At 40.2% G+C, this 19,122-nt stretch overlaps 2 protein-coding genes and 2 non-coding genes across 4 annotated transcripts; 1 reads left to right on the forward strand and 3 right to left on the reverse strand.

The window, feature by feature from the left end:
* Positions 1-999: 999 nt before the first annotated feature.
* On the reverse strand, positions 1,000-11,197 carry LOC144658627 (ribosomal oxygenase 2-like). Its single transcript, XM_078519084.1, has 9 exons — positions 10,167-11,197; positions 9,009-9,128; positions 7,703-7,834; positions 7,137-7,240; positions 6,421-6,541; positions 5,784-6,009; positions 2,505-2,665; positions 2,071-2,361; positions 1,000-1,552 (listed from the first exon to the last, which is right to left on the reverse strand). Exons 1-9 carry the CDS (start codon positions 10,596-10,598, stop codon positions 1,388-1,390), a joined length of 1,752 nt encoding a protein of 583 aa, XP_078375210.1. The 5' UTR covers positions 10,599-11,197; the 3' UTR covers positions 1,000-1,387.
* On the reverse strand, positions 2,730-2,893 carry LOC144659039 (U1 spliceosomal RNA). The gene has a single exon (XR_013571849.1). It is a non-coding gene; the product is annotated as a U1 spliceosomal RNA (small nuclear RNA).
* Positions 4,328-4,448, forward strand: LOC144659028 (U5 spliceosomal RNA). The gene has a single exon (XR_013571839.1). It is a non-coding gene; the product is annotated as a U5 spliceosomal RNA (small nuclear RNA).
* Positions 11,198-15,238: 4,041 nt separating the features above from the next.
* On the reverse strand, positions 15,239-18,282 carry LOC144658628 (frizzled-4-like). Its single transcript, XM_078519085.1, has one exon. It carries the CDS (start codon positions 17,510-17,512, stop codon positions 15,860-15,862), a length of 1,653 nt encoding a protein of 550 aa, XP_078375211.1. The 5' UTR covers positions 17,513-18,282; the 3' UTR covers positions 15,239-15,859.
* Positions 18,283-19,122: the final 840 nt, after the last annotated feature.

Here is a 19,122-nt window from a genome sequence, read left to right on the forward strand (position 1 = left end):
CAGTTTCCATTTTACCCCTTCTGGCCCCTCAAAGAAGAACACCAATATGATGACGGCTATATGCTATAAATACTGAAATAAAATTTCCCAAAATTATTTTCGTAATAACTCGGTTATGAAAAACGCTACAAAGCTATAATTTAGACAAATTGTTTTTTCTGCCTGCTTTATAACATTCTAGTTTTCTGATACTGTCCAGGCGACCATACAGTTTTTTGTTACTTTGAAAGGTCAAAAATAGCAGCAAGGAATCCCAAACCCAATAAAAATCCTATTTTGGAAAGTAAATAGCTTGATTTCTCATTAGAAACTAAGCATATAACAGGAGAAATGTTAGTTTTTAACCTCCTTATACGTGCCGTTATTACTAAATAATCTCGTCCACAAAGCGCCCTGGGGACGATGTTTGTAGAACAGGGCTCAGGCAACGCGCCCTCGCGACGCAAAAATATTCAACTTTAGGGTTAATTCATAGCCACTCATTGGCAAAAACATCACTCTATCAGTGAGGCTTCCTTCCATACAGGATTATCAATAGACATATTTCGATTTACTAAATTTCTGACACGGCGCCGAGGCTTTGGGACCTAAAACAAAAGAAATTATTTAATCATCTATGAGCCTTGAAAAAAAGTTGTACGTCTCTCCCCCGAGCCATATTTTTACTAAGCGTTTATGAGAGAAGTTGTCCCTGCCAACCAAGCAAAAGTGGAACTTCCCGTTTTTGCGCACGCTCTGTATGTCTAGACTTGAAATGTCGCATTGGTCTGTTGACTCACCACCCCAAGCCAACCTGCCCCCTCCTCCTTTACGATGGCGATCTTTTGCCTAGCAATTATGAGACAAAAAACTGCGGGCTTAGTCCAGCGTCGGAAACCGGAAAACGCAATCAACGGGTGCTTTAGTTATTTCCCCGGACTGTATCATACAAAGACCCCTTTCGAGCACCTGTTTGTTACGCAAAGTATGAAATACACACGAAAAAAACAGACAGCCAGGTTAACACAACATTTTTATTTAGAAACAATTTAATTATAGCTAATCATTTTCATTATACTCAGAACCATTTTCAAATATTCCTAATCAATTATATGTCGGGAGAGCGATAATGATTCGTCCAGTTTACTATTCTGGATTGAACTATGGCTACAGCAGTAGCCAAATATTGTTCACATTTAATTTAACTTAAATACCTTTGAGCTCAAGTACAACGTGAACACAACTAAAACAACAGACCAGCAGCTAATCGACATTAGCTAAAAACCAGGTTACCATAGATAAAGGCGAAACGTTTCTTTCTCTCTCTTGTCCTTTTCTTTAAATATCAGAATAAACGCAACGCAAGTGGGTGCAACTTAACGGGCATTTTTTGAAATTAGCCTTTCAGTCATTCCATGTCCAGCAAGCCTTCATTCCACAATGACTTGACCAACGATAAACGCTCCTTTTCGTCAAGCGGTAAGCTGTTAACTGCTATGAACTTGTCGCGCTCGCTTGTGATCTGCCGCAGGGCGTCTTTGTAACGAAAAGGAAACCTCAGGATTGCACCAGGCTAAAAATGAAAGAGAGGAACAGGTATTAAAAGAAGCAAAGACAGGAGGTGCTGTAGTCAAGTGGTAGTCGCGCAAAACTCGTCTCGGCCTCGGCCTCGGCATTGTGCGCTCCATAATACTTCTCTCTACCCAGGCCGTATAAACGGAAGCCGGTAAATACTATGGAAACCTGAAAGATGTTGGGAAAACCTGCAACGGACTAGCATCGCCGCACCCAGGTGGGTAAGAAGAGTGGGGGAGGGAATTCCTAGTCAGTTCTTGTAACGAAAATCGAAGTTTAACTCCACTGGTCACTAGGTCTGTGAAAAGTGAGGTAAAAGATTAAATAATGGACAGCAATGTGACCACCATTCCCAGGCCCGTCCTCCAGATACAAGCTCGTTTTTCTTTTCATGTTGTATTGACCACTGAAAAACCTTTTCAGGAGTGTTCAATAAAATTTTATCTTATCTTCCTCCATTTTTAAACGGGTGTCCCATGGAGTCCTAATACCTTTCCCAGTGTTTTAGCTACTTACACTCTTATCCCCCATCATGTGCGAGGCTCTCTTGTTCTTGACAGAATGTACGACAACAATATACTCATCCCCTCCCTCCTCGTTGTCAAATCCTTCATTTTCGTCCCCACTCCCCTCCTCGTCATCTTCGTCGTCTTTGTCCTCCATCTCCTCATCCTCTTCTTCTGATTGGGCTTTCTTGCTTTTCTTTTTAGTTTCTTTCGCTTTCTCCGTTTCCTTTGCTTTCTGTTTCTTTGCACCCTTCTTTGAGCCTTTCTCTTCCTCCTTTTCGCTCTCTTCCGATGCCTCCTCCTAAGCATAATGCAAATTTTCAACCCTGTGTGAGTCATACATATACACAAAGGACCTGAAAGTTTTCCGATACTTTTTGTTAGACGGACTGAGGATTTTTGTCAGTAGAAGCAAAAGTTTTACCAAATATTTAACGCACAAACCTCTTCACTATCCTCCTCCTCTTCTTCCGCTTCGGACATCTCTTCGTCACTTCCATCGGCTCCGGCGACGCCGTCCGACAAGTCTCCGATCATAATTCGTACATGGTCGGGATGTAGCAGTTTGATCTTACTTTCGTCCGAGGGCGCGCTTTTCTTTTTACCTACACAAGAAAAATTACAACTCAGAAATTAGGAAATTTAGTGAATTAAGCTCTATCTATTGAAGGGGGGCTAGCGCGAACGCAGGCCCCCACTACCAGAAATTATACGCTCGAGTTACCCACATTTGGGGTAATCGCAAGGGTCAACCCAGTCGAAGTGCAATGAAAGGGCCTCGCCTTGAGAGGACTGCCTACATGATCACAGTACCTCCCGCGTCAGGTAAGTATGCCTGTTTTTGAAGTCGAAAACGTTTATGGATCGCTGTTCAACTTGTGTCCTTGTGGTCAGCGATACTCGAGACACCTCAAAGCGCTTCGACGTTCATAAGACGAATTTAGCCAATCAAATTTCACTTAGTACGCAGCCGCATAACGATTTTCTTTGTCTGCCAACGCAGGTGGTTATGTTATGTTAATTTCTTTGTTATGCACTTAGCAAAAACCACTGGGCTAAAACTAATTATTCAAAAAATTGAATTTGTCTTTAAGTTAGCGAGCACGAGAATCGTGTCGCGAAATATTACTTAGTACAACTCAAAGTTACGGAAGGTTTGGGTAAAACGACTAAATTCATATTTCACAACTAAGCACCCTGATATTACCCTATTCATGGGCTCCTGATTGAACACAAGATGCAGTCTTTTAACGTCGTATATCCAACGACATCAATTCAATGAAAAAGCAATTTTCAATTTCTGCTGTTGATTTTTAGTTCCCGTACAATGAAACCGTGATAATGCTTAGAATATTCGCTTGAAATCTTCGGTCGGGGTTTTCGTCTGTCTTGGAGGCGGCAGTAACGGCTCAACGCATGAGGCACAACGACTTGTAACTACGATAAACCTTTTAAACAACTCGCAGCGATTAATTTTGGCAAAGTCTCATGCACGCTGAGTACTTTCGCTCGACAGTCGAAACGAGACTTCAAGAATTAAAACGCACCGCAAACTTCGCCGATAGAATTAGCACGGACGAAATGATTACAATGCTTTAAAATGATTTCAAAACAACCCTAAATAAATTTTGAAAAAACAGACTGAAACATGAGGCAAGAATTCTAAGAAAACTGAAAAGGGAATACAATGCCGAATACAAAAGTTTTTTTTTTTAGAAATTTTGTTTTCGGAGTCGACCCGTAAGAACAAGCGAAAATCCGTCTGCCTTCGTAGCCGTTACCTTAGTTGTCACGCAACATTTCTTATAAAATTATGAAAATGCACAAGTGTAGATTTTACAACCTTGGGACATTCGCCGCTGGGAGAAACATATCGAAGTTAAATATCATCGAGGAGTGATGCTTAACGAGAAATCTTTCAGTGTGAACATCGTTCTCAGTCACTTGAAAGCTGATACGATTCTAAACTTTACGGCAAAGAAATTTCTTCTTTCAAAATCAATGTGTGCGTTCGGTGATCGAAAATAAACTTTAGTTAGATTTTTTAAAGCTTGCATGTTTTGATATTTTCGTCGCAAGGGAAGAGTTAATGTTAAACACGTATAAAAGGTTATGAAATAAAATAAGTGAAAGCTCGCACAGTTGAACTATTTGGGTATCCAGATGCGCATGCGTAAGCGCTGGTTTTATCACGTCTAATTGCATTAATTGTCCCACATGTTATGTCAAATCACGTTGGACATGGCCACGAGCTTCGCCTAAAAAATTAACTCTGGTTTTCCTTCAACACGCATAAATCTTTCGCCTTTTACTAAAGATTTCCGTGGAGGAGAACAACTGAATGAGTCTATAGACTAATTTTTCGTCGCCCTGCCTTTCGGCGGGGCTCCTAATGAATTCAGGAGAAAAAACAAAACCTAGCTTTGCAAGAAGGACGTCTAGTTTCAACAGTGCGTCACCTAAGTAAAACTTTAAGGTTTTCGGCGAGTTTTTGCTTGTCACATGCACAATGAAGTCCAATGAACTCGAATGTCGATATTTCACCAAATGTAGTGTCTACTCTGATAAAATTTGAAATCCTTTTTGAATGCAGACAGGCAATTCCGAATTAGTACAAAATACTTAGCACACCCATATTAATCGTGTTATTAGCGATTCTTAACTTACCGAAAATTTCTGTTCAAGTGAGTCAGCAAGCAATAAATAATGGTAATAGGACTGGGTGGATTCTTTTGGTTTTTTTTTTTGTGTTTTTAAAAATTGGGGCCGGGGGGGGGGGGTGTTTTTTTTATAAGTTATTTTATAAGAGAAAGAGGAAACAAAGTTGTAATAAAAAAAAAAAAAAAAAAAAAAAATATAAAAAAAAAAAAATAAAAAAAATTTTTTTTTTTTAAAAAAAAAAAAAAAAAAAAAAAAAAAAAAAAAAAGGGATAATCATGTTATGAATGAGCGCTTGCGGAGTACGGTAGACTAGATTTCCATGAAGATAACATGGTGATGATGTCAATTTGTGTAATAACTAGTGTACGTTTTCTTGTAATCTTTTGAGTCAGGTTCGATGATATAAAATGTTTTACTCAGGGCTCTAAAGACTCTCTTATCATCTGCACCAAACACAGAGATCTGACACCAGCCTATTACCCAGTACCCTTAAAATTATGACTTCCCTTGTCAAAATAAATTTTTCCTGACCAAATAAATACAGACGTCAGATATAGTAGTGACTCCAACCTCCGCTTCCACAAGAAAAACATCACATTGATCTGAAATGTTTCTTCTTTACCATCATTGGTATTAAATCAGAGGATAGTGTCGCTTTCCCTCCTTTTTTAAATTTTCCCTAAAGTAAAATTCCCCGATTTTTTCCTGACCTTCGAAAATTTTATTTTTCCCTGACCATTTCCTGGCCTGTGGCAGCCCAGTATTATAGGGGTATCAAATGGTCTGTGAGCATGCAAGCATCGCATTTTCCTTTGCAAGCAGGAGCACTGCCAAAAGTTAGCCTTGTGAGCAACAAGCACTTTTTCAGAAAGCTACCTCCACTAAAAACTGAGCATGTGAGCACTTGTAAAAAATACGCAAGCAAAAGCAAACATACACCCGCTAAAATTTGGCGAGCATTCCGAGCAAGAGCATAATTTTGCAAACACTGCAAAATTTGGAGAGACCATTCATGATTCCTATTGTATATAACCTACTAGGTGTGTTGTAAATTAAAATTACCTTTCTTGACTTCTTTTTCATAAGGAGGAAGACGGCCAGCAAAGAAATCACGCAGCATCTCATCGACAACTTTGTCAGGATTCAGATGACGCAGCAGCCCTTTCAGAAGGCTCACTACATTTTCATTAAAAGCTATTTTAGGATTAGCTGGTTTCTTATCTGTGGCATCTTTGTCAGTTTTTTGGTCACCATTCTGCTCAGCTGAGTCTTCTGATTCAGTTTCATGCTATTGGAAAATAAAACAAAGTTTCTTATGTTTATTTACTTCTCAAACGATAATCACTTCTTGGTAAATCATCCTGGGCATGAATTTTCAAGATTAATTTTCATTTAAAATGTTCGAGAAATTCATGGTTTAATTTCCATCAAACTATGGACAAGTTTTATCAAGTCACTGTACCTCCCTGCCACAAAATTCATCTTTTAATATTACTAAATAATCCCAACACTCAAAACATTTGCTGTGTTTAAATGACTACTTGTTGGTTTACCAGCAGCACTTCACTGGAACTGCAAAATTCAACGTCTCAACTTTTTTTTCAGCTTTTTTAGCTTCCAAATTGAGGGTATATGGGGTTATCTATGAGTGAGGCTTATGCATGAAGGTTTATGGTGGAAGGGTAAAAGTTATGCCTACCACCCAACTGCCCATGAAAGAAACAAGGTCAACAGGCAGTCCTCTTCTGTATTCCACATCACCATCCATGGCTTTATCTACTGCTTTAGATACAGCACTTGTCAGAAAATTGCCCCAAGAACTAAAATAAACAAATTAAAAGTTAGCAAAAATTTCTACATATTGTTGATATTTTTTTAATGATATTTTAATTATTTTTATGGCATTTTTAGTTATTGACATTTTATAGACATTTTCACTTGGACCAACTTTTAACATCAAGTGAGTCATAGAAAACAATACTGTACACAACAAATTTTTTTAAAAAAATACTCATATTCTTGGTATTTATTTTATTTTAATTGCAAGTCATATTTCATCGTATTCCTATTTAATTTGTCTTGTGCTAAGGAGGACAGAAACCAGAATCCCCAGAAGAACCTCAAAACAATACAGAACAGGAAAACAATAGTTCCAAAACAAAGGAAAATTTCACAGGTTTTTACATTGAGGTAAACCCTTAAGTAAGACCTCATTTATGAGAGCTCAAAACAAAGGAAAGATCAGTTAGTAATTCCCAATATTGGTCACAGTTGCTTATAGAAGTGGTCACTTATAAGAGCTTTTATTTACAAATGAATTTTACTTGAATGACAAGGGGAGTTTCACATTGGTGGTCATAACTCAAACAGTGGCTTATGAGAGTGATTGAAAGAAAAGCTTCGACTGTAACTTACTTTTGCTCAAATGTAGTTATTGACAAGTATGTTGCGTGGTCTTTGTCTTCAATGGGAGCAGGAAAATAAACAGTTCCTCTCGGAAAGTAAAGGAGATCTCCAGGCTGTGAAAAGAAAAGTTTAGTTATTTCCCTTTATTAAAACACTTAAGGAATCTCACTGCAGGTTGTATTATTTCCAGTGACTCAGAATGCACAAAATCACAGTCATACAAAGTATAAAAAATTTCAAGAAATCAGGGATAAAATTACAGAGAAGTACTATCCACGGGATATGAAAACTGTTTTAAGAAATCAGGAGCTCGGAGAAACCAAGGGTTTGAGAAATCAAGATTACACTGTACAACTGAAACTGTCATTAAAAAAACCATGAATGTAATAACCTAATAGGGGAGTGAGGATAAAAATGACTCGCAGAAGGCAGGAAATGTGGACTTCAACAACTTGATTTTTCCAAATTCTCACGGGATAATACCCCCATCTGGACCCCCTAGACACTCAAACCTCTGGCACTTGCACCCAGGCCACCCATGTCTACAGGCCATGCCTGTGTGGATCGGAACCTACCTCCATGTCAAATTCATCGGTAGGTTCTCCTAGGTCATTTAATTCCAAGTCAGGACTGGATTCTTGAGGAAGCTCTTGCAAAGGCTTGAAAAGTTTCCACTTAGTTTTTCCCTCAAGCTGAAGGATAAATGTCTGAAATGTGAAACACATAGTTATGAGTTAAGAGTAGTTATGAAGTAGAGTGGTAAAACAAGAAAAAGTTTACAAGCTTTTGGTGGAGATTGCAATCAATTTAAGAAAGTTGGTCTATACACTGTGGGGTACCAGAGTTATTTTTCAAACCAGTTTGATTTTTATTCCCCTTTGTTTGAGATTATAATAATAAGAGACAGTGAAAAATAAAAATCAAACTAGTGGGAAAAAATTTAAACCACAACATAAACTTACCCACCCCAAGAAAGGTCATTGGAAATTCAAATGATCAAAATTTTCAAAGAAATCAGTATTTTCATTGGAGTATGGATATTTTCGAGAACAACAGCATGCTACAAGTATTTAATTATCAATCCTAGTCCAGGGATAAGAGAAGCAAAACTGGCTCATCGCTGCAGCGTTCTCAGAGGTATTGTGAGGAGGTTACTGATTGAGCCTACAGCCTACTGGTTTTGAGAAGGCTGCCAGTGGTAAATCTATGGCGGTCCCCTTCTTATTTTGGGTTAAAAGACATTTAAAATTAAAGATTTCTTGTGTGTACACACAAAAATAGCACCCCCTCCGCCCTAATTCAAAATCTGGATTCGCCACTAGCTGCACTCTCAGTGCTTGATCATTTGTTATCCCCAGCATTATTTCAGGTTGCAGGTGTCATTTTTAAGTAAATCTTAAAGTTTCTGACTTTTATTAACCAATAAATACAGTAGTACTAGAGAGCACTTCTTTGAGTTGTCATGCCACTGTGGTGTGATCAATTGCTTAGGATTTTTGATAAGAAAACTGGACACTCAGTTCAGTCTTGGAGCCCAGTGGATTGATACTTGTTCCTCTGAATGTAAAATGAGCAGTTGTAGTGGAGAGGGACAGGGTCTGAACCTCCCACCTCTCGTGCCATTTACTCCCGCTTGCCTATGGTTTTCTCCTACCTCCCCCCCCCCCCTTTCTGAAGTTGTTCTCTCCTCTTTGTCCCATGTCTATTACGAAATATAACAAAATGTTGCAAAACTTTACTTGTTTTCTCCGGGTTACCACCACCATAAGAATCCCGCTTCCAGCCCTTCCTTCTCCCACTTCCTGCCCCTTTTCTCCCAGGCTCCCGCCGCCTTGTCCCCCTCCACATTGCAGGCCCAAAATTAAACATGCATGGACTCACCTCCAACTCATCAAACTGTGGAGCCAGACCTTGTGATCCAGGTTGGAAGACACAAGTATTAGCAGAGACAAGACAATTGAAGTATGTCTCTAGTGACTCTATTAACCTCCAAACTTCATCCTAGAGGAGTGATGCACAGTGAAATGAGACAACCTGACAACACTTTATATAACTGATCACATAATGTCAAGATAACACAAAATGAGATCATATTACACTGTAGTTGAGGGGGCTAAAAACTGATGTGCGGGCGTGCAGGATTAGATGCTAAACCAGACCAAGAAGTATGACCAAATTGCAGAGATTTTAGCTTATCCAGTTGTGGTAAAGGAAGGGAATTGCAATGAAATTTAGCATTAAAAAAATAAATGTCTTAAAGATGAAGTATTCAACATGACACGAGCATGGGACAAAGAAAAATTCTGAGTCCCCGACGGGAATAGAACCCATGGCCTCCCAGATACCGGTTGGGCGCTCTAACCAACACGAGCATGGGACAAAGAAAAATTCTGAGTCCCCTTCATTATTTATTACCAAGCTTAAAAAATTTACTATCTTTATTATTTACAATAAATGTCTTATTTGATGGTTTCACATATAACACACACAGGCACTTCTTTTATTGCTGGCATTTTTCCTCACCCTTGCTGGGTTCAGAAAAATTTGGCAACTCCCATAAATTCAGTACTCATGCAGGCATGTTTTACTAGCTTATGGACATGGAATGATAAATATATTTGGGCGTTCTTCATTCTAATGTGTCATACTTGACACTGTCAGAAGAGGGCGGAATTGGCCTCAAATAAATTGGGTCAGGGTTTAAAAGCATTACCAGCTCTTCGGTTGTGACAAGCTCACAAGCATAACGGATAAAGACCACCACAGTTAGCAAAGACTACAATAACAGATAAATTTTTTGATATCCAAGCAAACAACAAACACTGAGCTATCTTGGCCGACTTTCGTCCTCCACATACAAGCTTTCAATTTGCTCGACTTTAAGCAAATTGTTGCAAATTGAGGTCGTTTTTGCACGTTGTAGAGAGCAGATGTCTTTGCTGACATGTGCCACTTCGTTCGGGATTCAAATTTCAACATAAAACGCTGTTGGGAAAATTACATAATTTCACGACACGTGTTTTCATAAAAAGTACAAACCTTGAATCTGTCTGGTTGGTGAAACTGTACAGTGACTCCGGCCGCCTTTATGTCTTTCAAGTTTACTCGAGATCCCTCCTCGTTTAGCAGCTCCGTCTTACCGTCCACGTATCGACTCAAACTGACATCTTCAATGAACTGAATTTTCTCCTTTTTCAACACGGCTTCCAAATCTTTCTTCGAATACAGCGAACCATAAAAGTCGGCGTTCTCTCGCTTGACGAAATGCGGTTTCTTCTCCCAAGTCTCGTCGAAAAAGCTCGCCAAGTCGGTGACAGCAAGAAGCGATTCGACAACTCTCTCCGGTGAAGTGTAGTCTATCGCCTTCGTCGCTGATGTCGAAGACTCGGGGTCATTTTCACCCGCTACTTTCTTCTTCTTCCCTTCAGGTGGAGACGCAGTGGCACTAGCAGCACGATTCTTTCGCTTCATGGTCTTACAAAGGATAAAAAGACGAATGCAAAGCAAATTTAGACCGCACAAGACGACGGACGAAAACTTTGACTGCTCGACTTGTCACGTGGAGTCAGCTGCGCTGAGCATCGTAAAGGCGCGCCAATTTGGCTTGCTGCAATTGGTTGATTTTTCCCGCCAATTTTGCAAGGCGCGATTTTTTGTCGCGGGGAGGGGGTGGGGCGACAAACTTGCGTTTCGGGAGAAGCAAAGGTTTAGTTTATTGCATATTGGAACGAATTTGTGTTCTAAAAAGATTTGGTTACGAAGTTTTTCTGCGTTAGAACATTTTAGGTTGAAAAATACCGTGTTAAAACTGAGTTCTGTAGATTTGCAGTTGTACAAATCAGGTCGACTGATCGAGGGGGGAGGAGGGCTTTCTACGCCTGTTTGAAATCTATTTCTCAGGAAGAACTTGTTTCGAAACTTTATGCTATTTCCCAGTCTCGTCCATCCTTGGAGACCCGGGGGACCGTTACGTCTAGGCGAATGGAACAAACGAGGGTCTCGCTCGTTCTTGTAAGATTTTGTCGCGCCGAGATTTTCGGATGGGCCTACTTTGTGTCACCCCAACCAGCGAGGCAGCGACCAGGGCCGGGGGCGTAGCTAGCCTATATATATTCAACTTACTCGTATTTTTTAAATGTGAGTAGAAAAAATTCAAGGTGATGCACTTTTAAAATGAAATAGAGAGCAATTTTTAACATATCTTAGCATGATATGTCTCGCAACTCCCCTTTCCTGATGAGATCAAGGCTCATCTAGAAAGTGCAAACTGTGAAACCTTCTGGGTTAGATCGGGTTAGCCAGGTGGCAGGCAAACACAAAACTCCATGTGCTGTTGAAGAAAAGAGCGTTTATTTACGAACGAGCGAAAATAGGTGTAATTAATATTCCTTGTCATGTCATGTTAGAACTATAAGCTTTATCTCAAAGACCTCCCCGGTGGACCCCCCCCCCCCCCCAAAAAAAAAAAAAAAAAAAAAAAACCTAGCGATCGACCAGGCCTACAACTCCTTAAAAGCTGGCTACACCCCTGGCGACCCCTGGGTTTCAACGCCAAGGATTATTTGTCGTTCGCTGTGGAGATAGCCTTTGAGCAAACTCTTTGTGTGGCCCTCTGCATTTAATCGTCCCATCTTCAGTGGCGTCAGTAGAACAAAAAGAAAATGGGCTAGCATAGCTACATTCTTAGCATTGTATGCCCTGATGAGGGTTGGTTTTGTTCAACCGAAATATTCGGCCAAAATAAATTTATAACATCAGTCCCTGGCTGTTTGATCAGCCCTGCATTTAAAGTTTGTTTATCAAGTCTACTGCTGATCCTGATCTACACCAAGATCCGGTCATAATTTGCTCCTGTTTGTCAGAGTGGTCCTTGCATAGTTACAGAAGTCACTTATATGAAATACACATTTTAGTTTTGCAAAACAGACCTTTTAAGGGGAGGGGGGTCCTTCGGGGCAAGAAAAGAAACATTTACAGTACAAGGTTAAAAGACCGTTTTGTATGTATAAACGTTTATGTTACCCAGGGTCTCGGGTACTCAACCTACTCGATTGCTTGGGATGTGAAGGCAACATTTCTTCTTTTACCGCAACTTTAATAGAGGTTCTGAATGGGGTGCTTGATTCTTGGTTATCAGTTTATAAATTGTTGGCAATGTCTCAGCTATCTTATCATATCTTAAGGGCCTGTTTACAAGCCGGTAGGGTAACCCTAGTGCTAGGGTTACCCTAGACGAACGAATTGTAACGGCGAATTGTGACCAAGAAACATTGTGTTCATTCACAATTTTTTGTATTTTTGCACTGGAACGGAATCATTTTCGAATAACAGCTTCTTACGACAAAACGTTTTAACCGGTGTAAGTTGACCCGGGTAGTAGGGTTACCCTACCTGCGAATTTTTGCTTGTAAACCCGGGCTATCTCCTAACCCTCTTGCTAGGGTAACCCTTGCACTAGGGTTACCCTTCACCGCATATCGCTATTTTCAAACACGTAGAACTTTTTTTAGTAAAGCTTCAAAAAACTTAGTAAACCCTCAGAATACCGGTAATGTATCGAACTTTGAACTGTGAAAATTAAAACCTTATCTTTGCAGTACTTTTCTTATTTTTTGCATATTTCTGTCGTTTGGGGTTACCCTACCTGCTTGTAAACAGATCCTTAACCAACAGTTAAAAAACGTGTCATTTCTCAGCTGACAGTTCAAATTTTGACCAATTCTCATTTATCAGTTAAACCCCATGCTAACCCTCTTAATACTTTTACAGTGCAGGGTAAAACGGGCTTACTTAGCAATACGGCGGAAGCTAAGATTCCTCCAAAAGGGCTTGACTACGACATCCAAATGGACGGATATTATCAGAAGTGAACAAAACAAGGATAGCACCCATCTTAGCGCTCTCGATCTTCCGGCGTTCCGCGCTCCCTTCTCCAGCCCCCTCCCCCCTCTCACAACCTCTGTTTCTCCATGTCGATCCCCTAGAGCTTTCTCCCGGAAGACAGTCCAAATTTCATTTGAGCTAGCAAGGTGCAGAATAACCTGCGATCAGTCGTTCTTTTTTTGAGGCAACTGATCCGCTGATCGCAGGTTAGGTGGAGAATAGTAACAAGCAACCTTGAACCCGCTCAAGAATCTCGGAGGAGCGCGTGATCGCCTGCTGGCGTTGCACGGTAGCTTCAAAATGGCGGAAGCTGGGATCGAATCTGAAGGCTGGACTAGCCTGTTTCAGGTTGGGGTCCAACGCGAAAAGCGGCGAGCAAAAATTAGGGGAGGGTTTTCCATTCGCCGGTTCTTCGCGCTAATCTGTAGTTTTTCGCGCGGTTCCCCAATTAACAGAACGCCTGGAACAGGCTGAGGCCTGTCTTGGGCGCCACTTATCAATGAACACGTATTTGCTCTTGACTTGTGGTGTAAGCCTCGAGCGAGGCAAATGGCATGGTCGACTATAAATTCGCGTCACAATCCGAATCGCCGAGATAACCGCTCCTTTAATTTGGAAAACAGTATACATGAACGAAAAACCATTACTGATCAATTTTCTTCAATTTGCAGTCACCGTCGACACTAAAGATATACGTGAAGCATCACCACTCGGATAGTTGGGCTTCTACGAGCCTGAGTCACCCTTTCCTTAGTTCGTTTTATTCCTTCGGGTTTTTTGCTTCATTCTCGACAAACCAAAAGACAAGAGGGTCTGCTCTCATAATCCTCATAGTCTACCACTCACTACCACTGAAAAGCAAAACGCCAACGATAAACTCCAGCGAGATGCGAACAGCTTTATTAAGGCCACTGCCGCAAACGAGGAAACAGATTTGCGGCGGAAACATTGGTTGCCAAGTCGTGTCTTCGTGTGAGTGTATAACCAAATACTTAACAAAATTGTCTGAAAAAATTCAGCAACTTTTTATGGCTTCTCAGAAACAATTTGCACACACCCTGTGCGCGCGCCAAGAAGAAAAACGTTTTGCAAAACGATGACTTCCTCGTTCCGGGTGCCTAGTACCTTAGATTTGTTCATATAAACCTTGTCGTTATATCTTTCAGCATGTTACAAAACTTCTTTCCTCTTCCTAAAGAAAAACACCTGCGAAATTATCAATAGGAACAAAACCTTGGCGCCGCACACACGCAGACACTTACAATCGGTTCTTTTATCAAGAAAAGCTTCATTCCACTATACATAGCACAGTTGAGATAAGGAATGAATAGGCCAGAGTTTTCGCGTAACAATGAAGTCTACACTCCAAAGCAAGGTTGAATCAATGTGAGCGTACTAAAATTTCCGCCCTGCGTTCTTTCTACTTTTCCAAGCAGTAATAGCTATTTAACACGTCACAATTATGGAAAAATAAAAAAGTATTAGCAGCCTATCTAAAAGCCCATAAAGGTGAGTTTGAACATGTTTTGTCTCTAAGTCTGGCGATTCAATTAGTGAATTGCTTTTACGGTTGGCCCTGCATTTCTGAATATCATATGTCCTTTCTGATTAAACCTCTGTGGGCCGAGCCGCCGAAGGAAAAAGATAAAACATAATAATTGGATCTGAAAGATGAAAGGGGTTCCGAGATGCAAGAGTAAACAGAAAGATCATAAGAGAAACATACCTCTCAACAGCTGCGCGAACTCAAGTTGGCAGGCGAAGTACGTTCTTGAAACACACCGATTCAAAACGAATCTATAGCATTGCAGTATAATTCTCCATGTTGTACGCTCTTCCAAAGGGCAGTTCGACTACAATGTAACATTGTTGAAAGAAGTATTTGTACCCAAAATCATATGCAAAAAAAAAAAAAACATCACAACAGATGGACGAAAATAGCTCAGAAACATCAGAATGCGTCGCGCGGTCTACAAAGTACTCAAAACAAACAGTGCATAATTAGCACAAAACAGATAACTTCTGTACATAGTCGTTTGTAACAGTGTAATGTCAACTCGTATTTTACAGGAGAATTTATAAATTATTACGACGCATCCATAACAAAACAGTGATCTCACTTAACTATAGCAGTTCACCAAAGACAAATATGCGATGACACTCGTGAAATAAACATGCATGTCGATTTCATTGGGTGCGTTTAAAGTGACCCCCCAAAGAAGAGTCGATTTTGGTCGTTTTCAAAATCATCTTTTAATATATTTACAACTTCATTTTTCGATTGTTATTTACATATGAATCGAGCTACAAAAAACAAGACCATAACAAAATATAACTTCTAGAGTTTTCTGAGAACTGCCCGCGAGGCAAAAAACGTAACAAGTTCTTTTCTTGATGATATAAACCTTCGCTACATTTTCACAAACACAACAAGCGTAACATTTAAAATACAACGCGAGAACTTTCATTGACATTAAATAATACACGATTGAGAGACGTTCATAGGCTACTACACTGTAAGGAAAACACGATTTTATAACACGACTAACTTTAATACGCTTCGCACGAACGATAATTTCAGTGTTGTTTTTGGTCCGTCTACAAAATGGATTTTCGCTTGCTACATTCAATCACAAATTAGGTGCTAATTGCTAACTCCCAGCTGAGTGTGTTTTTAGACCAAGAACCGTCTAATTCTTGAAGAAACGATTTGGCTTCGCGATTTTGGCGAGCAGAAGTCAAACGCAACGCTGGCGAGACGTAGAATTGTCAACATCTGTTCTGAATCGCTTTCCCTCGAGCGACAGAAGCAATCCATGTTATATGTCAGTGTAAATGCCGCCGAAACCTCATACCGTTGTTTCGTTCGAATTATGTCCGCCATTCCTATGGGTTTGTGGTCGGGGAGGCCTTTTCCCAGTTGCCAAATAGTAAAATTTTTTCCACGATTGAAGCGTTTTCGGCGACCAAATCCACATTCCCGAAATCGTCCCAACGAACAACGACATGAATATTTTTAGTTGGAAGATGCTTAGATTTGGTTCAGCGATCCTTGTCTCTCGTATGCCGTAAAACCAATACTCTTTGTTTGCATACTCGTAAAAGTAACAGGCAATAACCGCAGTTGCTGGCACGGTGGAAAATACCGAAAATACGCCAAGTCGAACAATAAGTCTTTCTAGTTTATTCGTCTCGCTTTTGGTGTTGCCATCGCGTTGAATAGTCGCGCGGATGCGAAACAGTGCAACAAATCCAGCGATTAGGAACAGCGTTCCGATAATGAGATATGTAAACTGCGGTCCCAGAACGAATGCGGCTAAAGCGATCAGGTCCTGATTCCCAACAAAACAGAGCCCGGTCAGTTCATCTCCGTCTATTTTGCCAGTTATGAAGATAAATACTGTCTTGATGCAAGGCAATGTCCAAGCAATAACATGGAAGAGGTTCGAATACGAACCGATAGCCTCGTAACCCCATTTCATTCCGGCGGCGAGGAACCACGTTAACGCCAAAATGACCCACCAAATTGTCGCGGCCATGCTGAAAAAGTACTGCACTAGAAACACAATGGCACATCCGGTATTTCGACGACCGTCTTGAATAAGAAATTTAGGTGTGTTGTACTCTCGATCGCAAGAGATCGCCTCGCGTCCAGCTGCCAAGCGAACGATGAACGAGATCGAGTAGAGACAATAACAAAGAGCTAGCCAAATGATCGATCGCTCAGGATATTTGAATCTCACCGTGTCCACGAAAAACGTGCACAGAACAACAAGCGTCGACACAAAACACAGGATAGACCAAGCGGCCATCCATTTATCCATGATGTTTTTGTCCGAAGTCGTAAAAATACCATCTTGATTACAAAGTACAGCACATGATTTGGTGCTTTCGACATAATAGTAATTCACGCTATTTTTGAATTTCCTGCACTCTTCGGAGCCAGTATATTTCTCTCCCGCTGGCGTGGTTGTAATGGAGTCATTTGGTTTTAAAACACTGGTGGTTCTCACTGGCGGTCTCGAGCTTGTATCGTCGGTAAAATTCGGTCCTGGCATACACATATTCTCTTGACCGCTGTTCTTGTCTTTGAACTTCGTGCAGTTGAGCTTCGCCGGCCAGGGAATACCAAACTCCAGCAACACGTGTAGGCACTGCTTGCGAACGTATTCACACAGCGGCCGGCAAGATGTAATCAAAATCTCCACCATTTCGGTGCACATTGGAAAATACGCGGAGCACAAGAAAAACCGTAACTGACTCGCGCAATTGTATTTGATCAACGGTAGATACTGTTTTAGTTCTTGTTCTGCTTCTTTCTGCGTATCATGGTTTAGCATGTTTGGCATTCGAGTTGTATTATAACCCATGTCACTGCATAAAGGAACCGTAATCTTTTCGCATTGCCATTTCTTTTTCCTGAAACCTTGCCCGTGTACAATGGCGAACGAGCTTGCCAAGATGACAACAAAAACCAACGAATTCTTCATCAGCGAATCCATTTATAATTTCACGCGCGCCAGCTGAAATCGACACTCGAAGCTGTTTCTGTCTCCTCAGTGTAATCTTGGCGATATCCCAGATTCCCAGATATTCCAACGCTCATCCGCGCTTAGGGATTTTAGCTCTAAATTGGTTTTCGAGGTAGGTACATAAGTTCGTTCTCCTGAGCGGAATTCACAAATGCCAAATGTAAGCAAAAGTTCATCTGCATGTGAATTGGATGCCGTGTTGTTCTTTGTGCTGTTCTCGGGCTATATATACCCCAGCCAATCACAATGCGTTTCGTTGATTAAAACCACGCCTATCAAAACCATCTGTCAATTAGTTTTAATTTTGTTCCGCAATCTGATTGGTGAATCAAATAAGCAAAGCAAACCCACTAAAATGCACCGTGCTTGCTTTCAATTTGCAAACTCTACTTCTATTTACTCAGCATTTGTTTTCAACACATGAAAGATTTTCTTTAGCCTTTGTTCACCTCAGAAGAGAATAGTTTCATGTACAAAAGACAAACCCGACTAAACTGTTTTACTGTACTCTACTCTAAAAATCTGTGTTTTAAAAAGTCGTCTTCTGGCTTTTCTAAATGCTTGGAAAAGATATTTGAATAATTCAGCCGAGAAAGGCTTATTTCTCGGTCTCATCGAATCAGTGCTAAGTTTTATTTTCTTGGCGAATTCAATGTAATCAAGTGTTCTTTTGCAGTCCAAGTAATCAAAGCTCTCATATGAGTGATTACTTTAATTTGACAAAGTTTATGTGTAAAAGAAACTCAGATAGTGCATATTTCTCATCAGAACCAAAAAAAGATTTTTTTTCATGTTTTAAAACAACACCAACCAGCATTTTGCTGTTGTAGTTTCCTTTATAAGATCCACGGTTTTGAACCAAAGAAGCTTTCTAGTAATCCAAATAATAAACATACATGTAATATAAAAGCTAAAAGAAATTTTGAATTTACATGCACTTGAATCCGAAACGATACTTTTTTGAATGAACTGTTTTCAGAAACTTGGAACGTGATTGATGATTTACTTAATTGACTGAAGAGTTAGCCACAATTATTATTCGATTATATCGCGTGCGAACAGTTGGATGTCTTTCAGGAATAAAAAAAAAACAAAAAAAAATCCGTTTAACTTACAAGTTGCGGTTTGTTGACTTTAAAGCTTTGTACTCTTTACGTTGCAATTTGCTTTGGGAGCAAATCGGGCTCGATTTTCAAACAATCACTAAAGATCCCTGCAGTTTTTTCGGCACTATTTAGCTCAAAGGGACTTCGGGCTCTATGAAAATACCGCTTTTCCGCTCTAATCGACAGTTAATTTGTCTCAGATTCTTTCGCAGCATGTACTCTGTCAAAGATGTACTGCCGTGGGATCACAATTCTTGCTGCGGTGTGGGGTATATATAGAAGTAATAGATCTCCTTACGAATTTGCCGACATCTCGGTTATTGAGCAACAATCTTCATTTGAATGTCTACAGATTTATTTCCTTAACTTATAGAGTTTGTGTATTCAGCTGAGCTGTTCAACAAATCTTATAGCAGACAGAAACGGAAAGATTTGATTATAACGGTATATTGACTTTGACGAGGCCGGAAAACT

The sequence above is a fragment of the Oculina patagonica genome, chromosome 6 (assembly GCF_052425735.1).
Source record: "Oculina patagonica isolate OP01 chromosome 6, crgOcupat, whole genome shotgun sequence".
Classification (NCBI taxonomy): Eukaryota; Metazoa; Cnidaria; class Anthozoa; order Scleractinia; family Oculinidae; genus Oculina; species Oculina patagonica.